The sequence below is a fragment of the Cyphomyrmex costatus genome, unplaced genomic scaffold, assembly GCF_001594065.2.
Source record: "Cyphomyrmex costatus isolate MS0001 unplaced genomic scaffold, Ccosl1.0 scaffold36, whole genome shotgun sequence".
Taxonomy (NCBI): domain Eukaryota; kingdom Metazoa; phylum Arthropoda; class Insecta; order Hymenoptera; family Formicidae; genus Cyphomyrmex; species Cyphomyrmex costatus.
The window spans coordinates 1-11,086 of NW_017277774.1; the positions used below are offsets into that span (position 1 = coordinate 1).

The 11,086-nt window shown below is 29.5% G+C and overlaps 2 protein-coding genes across 2 annotated transcripts; one reads left to right on the forward strand and one right to left on the reverse strand.

Annotated features, from left to right (window-relative positions):
• Positions 1–3,161: 3,161 nt before the first annotated feature.
• LOC108776472 (AN1-type zinc finger protein 2A) lies at positions 3,162–4,768 on the forward strand. Its single transcript, XM_018543090.1, has 2 exons — positions 3,162–3,406; positions 4,084–4,768. The coding sequence occupies exon 2, from the start codon at positions 4,117–4,119 to the stop codon at positions 4,747–4,749; it is 633 nt and encodes a 210-aa protein (XP_018398592.1). The 5' UTR covers positions 3,162–3,406; positions 4,084–4,116; the 3' UTR covers positions 4,750–4,768.
• A 2,954-nt stretch (positions 4,769–7,722) lies between these two features.
• LOC108776462 (UPF0568 protein C14orf166 homolog) lies at positions 7,723–11,086 on the reverse strand. Its single transcript, XM_018543077.1, has 4 exons — positions 10,893–11,086; positions 9,454–9,675; positions 8,314–8,412; positions 7,723–8,227 (listed from the first exon to the last, which is right to left on the reverse strand). Exons 1-4 carry the CDS (start codon positions 10,951–10,953, stop codon positions 7,860–7,862), a joined length of 750 nt encoding a protein of 249 aa, XP_018398579.1. The 5' UTR covers positions 10,954–11,086; the 3' UTR covers positions 7,723–7,859.

Consider the following 11,086-nt stretch of genomic DNA (forward strand, 5'->3'; position numbering starts at 1 on the left):
AACATTGGCAAACAAAACAAGTATGTAATGATTCACTGTGTTACACTGTAATTTATAATTTATATACATATGTTTTACAATAAATATCTCTAACCAAATCTAGCGTGGCTGTAGCTCTTTTTATGAATATTAATTTTTATATCTAAGCCACTATTAATATTATTAAAATATAAAATAGGAAATATTTTTATGTTCTCCGTTTGTACTTTTGAAGTACAAAATACCAGAATTGTCTTAAAAATATAATTTTTCAAATTAGATTACTTCAAACACGTGCTCTATCTTATATATATGAGACAGAGCACGTGTTTGAAAAAAATAATATTTTTAAGACGATTCTTGTATTTTGTATTTCAGCGGAGAACATAAAAATATTTCCTATTTTATATAATATTTTAAAATACAAGAATTGTCTTAAAAATGTAATTTTTCAAATTAGAGTATTTCAAACACGTGCTCTGTCTCATATATGAGACAATGAGACAAAGCACGTGTTTGAAATACTCTAATTTGAAAAATTATATTTTTAAGACATTTTTAAGATAAATTTTTAAGACAATTATCTTATTATTTAAATTAAATAGGTTATGAGTTCAAGCTAGGATATCCTAGCTTAGACTCATAAACTATTTAATTTAACATATTCTATAATTTGACACTACATATATGTACGTATACGTATATATACATATACATACAATAAAACATTGAAAAGTGTTACTTAGTTTGCTTTAAAAATCTGAAACAATGTGAAGACAAAAATTTATCAAAAATGATGGAAAGTGAAAACTTTATAAATATCTTCAATCTATGAGTTGATAACTTAATTAGATTTTGAAAATGCAAAGGCTATTAATATTTTATGTTTACTAATACATTTTATGTCTCCAGAAAAATATTTGTATGTGGTAAGCATAACTATAAGGCCTCTATCAGAGCAGCTAAGAATATCAATGAATGTGGATGACTAAAAAATAAAAGTTGTTTCGAGACTAAGATTGGAATATTGTAATAATAAAATATTTCCTTTTTTCAGATTAAACGCACGATTCGTACAATGGCTGTGTCACCGGATTCCTATCAAATCTCAGTGAAGCTAATAGAGGCTGTCAAAGAACACCCAGTACTTTATTGTACTGAGGTGAAGGGTGAGCCGGTGAAGCTGAAGGAATTCAAACTGCAAGTTTGGGAATATATCTGTGGCCAACTTGGACTGGACTGTAAGTTTTTATATGTCGTTTCCTTTTTTTTACTTACTATGCTACTGGCTATGTTATATATTTTGCAACTTTAAAAGTTTTTTTATTGAAATAAAACTTCCTATGAATTTAAAAATATAATCTACTCAGAACAACGTAAATATCTAATAATAGTGAAATTATTATTTTTTATTAAATGCATTCAGAAACTATACGGTAGAAAAAACAACTTTACAACTGTTGAACCATCTTGTATTGCCAATGTTGTGTAACGAAGAGAGAAATCGAGGAGTCAGTGAGAAATGTTTTGTCTTAATTTTATTGGAATCATAGACATCATGGGGTGTGTTCAGATTCCCAACCTGACGACCCAGGGTTGAGTTATCTAGAGTTTCGATTCTAACTCGGCTGATTCACTCCGAGTAACAGGTGGCTCTGAACGGTTCGGGTTGTCATTTGGGTTAAAATATGGTGGCAAGGAATAAAAAGAAAGGAAAAAGATGGATTACGAAAAAAATATCATTGTGCTTATGGCCATTAATGTGACTGAACAACTGTTCAGATCAATATTCAGTGAAACATTGGAAAATAGTGATGAAGAGGAAGAGTTGGTCGAGGCATTTTTATTGGAAGCCCATCTAAGGCTACGTGGCCCATTGAGAAAAGCTATACGAATTGAAGGTTATGTAGAAGAGACAGTCCCAAGATTTAATACAAAACAATTCCGTGAACATTATAGAATGTTGCCTAGTACGTTCGAACTGTTAGAAAATCGTCTTCATCCTATTTTGGCAGGGGACCCTATTAATAATGGTTCTTCGGAACTCTTTTTGGTATTCTCAATTTCAAACTTGCCGCTAAAATACGCCGAGTAACTCTTTAACCGATGAAAAATGATGGGTTGAAAAGTCGACTCTAGAGTTAACGCAATTACTCTAACTTAGCGATCTGAACGCAGTCTACCGAGTCAAAAAATAATTACTCAGATACTATCTGAACGGGGTCGGGTAAATATTTCTACTCTGAGTAAGGAATCTGAACACACCCATGGGGGAAGTAAAAAGGTGTGCTTATGCGCAGGCATTTTTTGCTGGCCAATGACAGAGCCTGACTCAACTTCGCCATCTTGAATAACTTCTAACGGGGGAGATTTTTAAACGAAGAAACGCAAAATATTATGCACATACAATTAAATAGCCTTACTGTTTATACGTATCGCCGAAATTAAAAAATTTAATAAAGATAAAATTAAATTTTAAGATGCTAATGTTTTTCAAACATTAAATTATTTAAACATTAAATTATTATAACATTAAATTATTATAATATTAACTAAAATTATTAAATAACATTAAGTAACATTAAATAACAGGTTTAATAACATTAAATAACAGATAATACATTAAATAACAGATTTAATATTAAATTACTGATAAATATTATTAATGATAATGATGTTATTATAATGATAAATGATACATATTAATAACAGATAACATTAAAACATTAATATTTTTAACATTTTTAACATTATTTTAACAGATTTAATATTTAGATATTTTTCGATTAGTAAATTTTGACATTTTTTATTATGTTTTATTTTATAATTATCAGTGAAATTTTTTTTTTCTTTTTTTTTTTTTCCAGTGAAATTTCCACCATGATAGACATAAGGTTTTTTATGTCTATGTGCTTGATTGCCTCTTTCGAATCTAGTGGGTGATCTTAATTCGCTCGCATGTCCGCACGAATCGCAACCGTCGTGATGTAGCGATGCCGGGTCATATTGGATCTCTTCGTCATCGACCTCGTCATCTAGATGACACCCTTACATTTTCCTTAGCGAGAGTGTAGACAGGTGTAGATCTGAAAATCGTCGATCATCGTTGGTCATCGGTTTCTATCGCCGTACGAAAATATATAAAGAAGGTACACGTGCCTGCTACTCAATTACTCATCGGTGCTGAGTGCATACGAACGTCGTGGTTGAGATTGGTTTGTTGGAGTCATTGTCAAATGCTGCCCTGTCTGATATCGAAAATTATAACGACATACAACCGTAAAATTTGAGCAATTAATCACGTACGTGCTTATAAGGACTTGTATTACGTCTGCGATAGAGAAAGAGAGTGAGAGAGAGAGACAGAGAGAGGAGGAAAACGTGCAGCGCCTGCAATCTTTTAGCTCTTCATTTTGGCTGAGTCAAGGTATGTATACGTCGTCATTGCAAAATTTATCGTGACAATTGCATGATTGCCTCGTGTCTGTTCAACGTCAACGTTTAGTCTCACGTACAACATACGTTTGATCTTGGGCTTTTATGATCGGACTTCATCGAGAAAACACTTTGACAGCGGAAAAAACGAGTGGTATGGAGTGATGTGACGACTAATTATATCTAAAAAGACTGTAATTGTTTTAAAACGTGGAGTAAAATATATCAATAAGAGGTGCCTTAAATCACCCTTGCTTTAGATTATGACTGCTTTTTTTTAAGAGACATAATAGACGTCATTCTATCATTGGGTGTTTTCCAACAAGAGATACAGATGACACAGTGTAACAATATCATTACATCCTTATCATTCGCCAATGTTAAGCAAAGATAAAATAATCACTGTGTAATACTGGGTCTCTTGATGAAAAGCATCACTTCTTGGCATTCATTGAATAATAAGGATAAAACGACTAGTGTATTGATTTCTTAAAAGGAAAACAATCTAAGATTGTTTGAGATTGATTTTTTAGAACAGACTATTTTCAATTCTTTTTTTCTGTCTCTTGGAACAAAATCGCCAATCTAACTGATTAATGTATTTATGCATTTTCATTGTCAAAGAGGATATAATTGTAATTCTGATTTTGTTTCAAATTATTTTTGCAGAAATCTAGCGAGGAAAAGTGCAACGTGATCGAAATGGAATTTCCAAATTTGGGAGAACATTGCTCTGAGAGCACATGCAACCGCTTGGATTTTTTACCTCTGAAGTGCGACGCTTGTCAAGAAATCTTTTGCACAGATCATATAACTTATACAAGTCACAGCTGCCCCAGTGCATACAAAAAAGATACACAGGTGCCTGTGTGTCCATTATGCGATGTTCCTATACCAATTAAGCGTGGCGATCTGCCCGATGTGGCTGTAGGATTGCATATAGATAACGACTGTAGGGAAAGCCGTAGAAAGGTATTCTCTAACAAGTGTTCTTCAAAGGGGTGCAAAGTCAAAGAGATGGTGCCGGTAAAATGTAACGAATGTGGTGCCAATTTTTGCCTCAAGCACAGACACCCCACTGATCACGCTTGTATCGGAGCGGAGGAAGCGTTGAGACTACGTAGGTTGGAGGCACTAAACAAGAAAGGTCAAACGACAATATTACCAAATAACAGTAACAGTAATTCCCATCCGTTCCGAAGCCTTCAAGGAACGATGACCGAAGATGAAGCATTAGCTAGAGCTCTTCAAGCTTCCTTAGACGATGAAGAGAGAAACAGACGTATGTTACAACCAGTGCCTTCTGGAAACCGAGATAGGTGTAGACTTTCGTAACTATCTACATATTATTTTATACCGTTATAAAGAGAAAAAGCTTCTTCCTTATTTCCTGAAAATCTATGGATACGAAGATACGTATTATGATCCTGTTAAAGTTAGCGCCAAACTATACATAATTCGTGATTCAAAGTTCACAGTTCATAAATAGTGTAAATGGACAACTTCATCCAATTCGCATTTATTGTTTACCATTTAATTCATGAAGCGATTTATTAACAAAATTAAGGAGAGAGAGCAAACTATTACGAATCAATGTTGTTGATTTGTATATAGTTACACTGCACAAACAATGAATCACGAATTGCAATTCATGAATCGCTTATAATTTGGCGCCAGCTCAAAGGATGCACATATTTGACAACACGTACAACGGAAATTACTTAAGTATATTTATTACTCTATTCGTTTTTTATCTGTTATGTACTGTTATAGTTATAACTACTGTTATACATATAATCAGCTATTGCATTTATATGCATAGAAATTACAACGTATTTATATAAAATTGCTCACGTAATTAAGCACATTATCATAGCATCTTATGAAATTCTTAAACAAAATTGTATATCAAAGCATTTATCTAAGAAATTATATACGTCATATTCGATAAAATGTTATATTAAGTTGCAAGTACAAATTGTTCGTAACTCAATATTTCCTTTATATCATAAATATGTGAATTATCTCATACTTCATTTAGATTATAAACTTTGGCTTACAACCAGAAAATATATTCTGCCGAAAATAAAACAATTCTGATAATATATAACATGATAAAGCTTCAGTATAGAGTGCCTTAGTAGACGAAGCATAATCTTATTATAAATTAAAATACGCACTTACACGAAATTTCTTTGATTAAAAAAAAATTAATTTACACTCATTAATATTGTAATCGATTTGCTGTAGAAACTGCTTTCAAACAGTGGCTACACATACAGATTTCATACGTTATAAAAATACATACCTGAATTTAATATTATTTTCAATAGGATATTAAATCGTCTGTTATTAATTAACAAAAACATCACGTATACAAGAAAATAATATTACAATTTACGTATTTCTTGTTAATAGGATTTTAAAATAATATTACAATTTTTACGTATTTCTTATTAATAGGATTTTAACAAATAATATAAAATAAGTATTGAGTTTTAGTGCAATATCAAAAACTGTGATGGCAGAAAGAAATCATGTATATTGTATGATATTTAGGAGTGTTCATATTATAACTTAAGAAAATCTTAAAATAGAAATCACGTTTAAACATATCACGTCACAGGCTTCTTAAAATAAAAATTTCTCAGAATATCACCAAAATGAATAAACAAATAAATATATTGATTTTATACTAAAGATGCTGCATTGACAAAACTGATATTCATAAATTCTGTGATAACTATCATATTTTTATAAATATATATAATTTTACAATACACTTAGTTCCTCTTAATTTACTTCATTTTTTTTTTTGGAAATGTAGAATAAGCATTTTCTTTAAAAAAAAAAAAATAATTACAATAAAAGATCTATTGATAAATATATCTATAATATGTACGAATGCATTGACAATTAATGAATATAGTCAATAGCAGATGTATGCTTAAGCTTGCCACTACGTATATATATATTTACCAATGAATAATATGCTTTTAATATTAAAGACTCGAAAAATAAAATAATTCTTGATAACATGTAAATAGAAATATGCGTTTTACTATTTTCAAAAGTTTGTTAGTACTGTTATAATATACGCGCCTACGACACATATCAGAACTACTGGAAAATATAAAAGTAATAATTTATCTTTTTGCAGTTATTATATTTTAGATAGAAAACCTTTTTAACATAAATAAATTTTGTCATTTTATGACTCTCCTACAAAATACTTTAATTTTATTGTACAAAAATATACTGTCTTCCAGTATTTCTGAAATGTTCTTAATATGTAAGACAAAGTGATTTATTATACATTCCTATATAAATATATCCATGTATCTTCTTATATTTATTACAATAATTTATATTCAATAGATTCTCTAATAAATATATAATATTTGAACTAGATAATCAAAACAAAGAGATGACAAGCAGTAATTTCATAACTGTGGATAGACATGTATACACGTTTATAAAAAAGCTCATTTATTGATATTATATATAATTCCTAATTTATTTTCTATTCATATGTGCTGTATAAAATTACGTTTTAATTATTATGCGACCAATATAACATATAACTTTTTCAATAACTTTTTAAATTCTACGAGAATGTATCGGATTTAAAATATTCATATATATATATATATATAGAATTGATTTTTCCCAATAAAGTGTTCACTAGTAGGAGGCAGTTATTTTTTTTCCTTTAAATGTTTTTTAAGAATTTTAATTACTATTTAGGCACGTATTACAATTACAGATACGTGTTGAGATAAATCAATTTAAAAAGTGACAAAATAATCATAAATGAATTTATTTTAACGAACAATCTAAAATAATATATTCAATGTATTTGTTATATATTAAGTTGACCTTTTATCATTTTAAAGAATATATTTTTCCACAAATATAATGAAATTATATCTGTAATGATAATTCAAAATAATTTTTATAAGAATTTAACATATATCGAAAATTAAAACAAAAAACCGATATTAAATTATACATATTGCTTGATATACCATGTTTTAAGCGGATGCGATTAAAGTGCACTATTCTAACGTTTCTAGTATTTATGTATAAATCAGCAGCACGATTTTTACATACTGAGTGTTTTTTATTACACTAGTAAATCCATGCATAACATATATTGTATAAAAGAGAATCAAATGTTACACATTTGCATTTCTTTGCAGAGACGAGATATATTTACAGATTTAACATAAAGTAAAAATAAATTAACACTTACATTAGAAAGTTAAAGATATCTATTTTATGGTACAAATTTTTGAGATTGCTTTGAGATGTGTACGTGACGTTAAATATTCTGCTAATTTAATGTAATTTATACTATTTGTATATATATCAAAAAAATCTAAACAGGCTATTTATGAATCTAGGTCACATTTTTATTTTTTTGAAATATAAAATACGACCATTTATCTACCAACTTTTCCTAATTTAGTATCTGTTTTCGGATTAGCCGTTATACTTTGTACAGTAACTATTGTCTCATTAATCTTTGTCTGGAGATTTCTGAGATCTTGAATGTACAATAAAGCAAGACCTTTGGCGGCGTTGTCTAACATCGCGTCGCCCATCTTAAAACTAGGTCCTATAATAGTCTTTACGAGAGATTTATTTTGGGCGTATTCGACACTATTAGATTGTTTAATCGTATCTGCGTTCAACTTGTTGCACACGAGTTTGCTGCACGCTTGCAGGGTTATGAGATGATCAGAATGTTTCGGTACATTCAATAACTTGGCAATCGAATTAACTCCCTTTTTGAAAACTTCACTGTCAACTGAAAATAAAATAAAGAATTGCAAGATTTAGATATTTTCACGTATGACGTCAAATATTGCACAATGTAGCGCAAGATATACTTACAATGTAAATTATCTAAAGGATTCGTGGACTTGATACTAGGCACTTTAACCTCTTCTTTATCTTTTACCTTACTTCCTACAACTTTCTGATATTTCTGGCCTAATAAAATAAATTATATATATTTTATTTTTTAGCATTTATTATTATTATATTTATTGATAAGATAACCAATGATTATTCACACTCTTATGAAACTTTACACAAATGATTTTAACAAGAAAATCTCGTGAATGGTCAAATTCTGATTTTAATAAATTTTATATAAATGAGTTATGTAAATAGATTAATTTAGAAAATATCATTTGCGTCCAATAAACGGTTTTAAGGAGTGTGAAATCACAATTCATATATAAACAAGTTTTCAGCCTTTTCGGTATATCTCAAAAACTATTCAATATGTCAAAAATGTTTTATAATGAAATTATTTCTATTTATTTAAATCAATATACTTAAAAAAATATATACATAATTATTTTTTAAAAACATTGATTTAAATATAAATCATTTTGTTATAAAACTTTTGTATAAACATTTTTTGGAAGAGTAATTTCTTTTCTTAAAACCATTTATTTATTGCAATTAATATTTTCTAAATTTATTAATTATGTAATTTATAAGTACCATATATCAAGTGTGGTTAAAATCAGGATTTGATTTTTCGCGAAGTTTTCTTGTATGTAAGTAAACATTTTATTACATGCATTCTATAATTAGAGCCATTACTTAAATTTCAAATTTTAAATCGTAAACAATCAACTAGTCGAATATAAGAAAAATTTATTATGATCGATCAATTTCTTATGGATTAAAATTTAGGTAATGACTTATTGTAGCAAGCCATTAAAGCATTAGTAGTAGTATAAAAATGCAGGTGGGCTTTGTTAGCCTTCTAACGCGACCTAGATCCATGGGGTTCTTTTGTCGCTCCCTGCTTATTCTGTAGGTCATTCAGTTAAGCCTCGTGTCACTTACCAGACTTATTAAACTGTTAACCTTCGCATTTTCAAGATCCTTGGGTGTCATAAACATATGTCCCCAGGATTTGTACCTTTTACAAGCGAGTACAGGGCATCGGCACAATAAGTGCAGGTTGTCCTCGCTTTCTTCTCCCATTAAAGTATTAAATCAAACAAATCTTACTGTCATCTCCAAACTCTAGCCAAACAGCATATCCTATGAACCACTCTAATTGATCAATCTCGTTCTCAGTTATTGGGCAGTTGACATCATTACAATACTTTTCAAAAACGTTTGGCCATTCCGAGGATGTAATGTCCCTCAAATTTGTACGATCCTCTATGGTATAATGACGTATCTTTTGATCTTCCAACCAAACAATCGTCTTTCTGAAGTGCTGAGTATCTGAAATATTACATTGTATCATTATTTTAATACTCAAGAAATTTCCTGTTTCACAAATAAAGAAATATCTGATGTAACTATAACAATTTTTAGAATTGATACATTGATGTTATAAATTATGAGCATAAATGTGTCACCAAATGATGACTGTAGCTGTATTCATTAGTCAGCTTTTATTAATTCCTATAAGTCTTTCTTAGAGAAAATAAAGGATGAAGCTAAACATTTTAGAATTTTATTTCTAAATATTTCCTAAACTAATTAAACTAGTGTGTGACTGTCAGAAGTCTGCATGTTATATTTCTCAAATTTCTTATACAGTATATCTAAAATAATGTCCGTATAAAACATAGATCATTATAACATCAAAATGATATAAAAATAGTAACAAATTTGATTGTTAAGAATCACTTTTCAATCAGTCACAACTAATTTTGATGATGTTTTACTTAGTCTGAAAATGTCCTTGCACAAAACTTTGTTATTGTTTCTGTAATATTTGCTCATAATAGTGACATTGGAATGCATTGGAGTGTTAATTAAAAAATAGTATTAATGAAATAAAAGACAATTAAGTTTTATAATAAAAAAATTTATGTAAAGGACAGCTACCTGAAATAAAGTACAGCTGTCTTTTACATTTATTTATTTAGTAAAGGCTATATGATTAGCATGTGGCTACTCAGGCTAATTGCTTTTTTTGAGGATACAGTTGACACAAATGTTGTTTTATCTTTGGTATTCATTGAATGGAATAAAACAATGTTTGGGTCAAATGGATCTCCTAAAAGAAAAATAGTTCCAACTGTAGTTAAGATGCCATAAATCAATCATAGGTCGACATTCACAGGTCATGTCTTCTTATTTCAACACCAATCTGAGTAATGTTTTTACTAATGCTAATATGGTATTTGTGATTGTCTTATGACATCTTAAGACTGCATTTAAAATGGTCCTAAGTAAAAAATAATCGATTATGTACCGTTTTATGAATATTGGCTACAGAGCTGTATTAGTATCTAAAGAAATTATTTAAGACGGTCTTGTAATAAAAATGAACTGTGAATATTGTTCTATACAGGTAGGTGCCTTCACTGTCCAAGGATCATATTGCGTCAAGTGACTTAAAACTTGTATAACTGCATTTATATACAAATATATTTTTGGATTTTTAATCAATTACATAGGTTATATGACATGTGTTAAAAGTCGCTTACTATCTCCATTGACTTTGTCCCAGTCCAAGTAACCAAGTGCCTTCAATTTTCTCTTGAACATATTAATTATTCGAGTAGGAAGGTCGATGAATGAGCTGCTACCGTAGAAAAATGCGAAAAATCGTGGAGAAACGAAGACAATTTGTCGCTAATTTTACGGATTCGGCGAAGATGCTTCTATTTTTTTTTTGCGT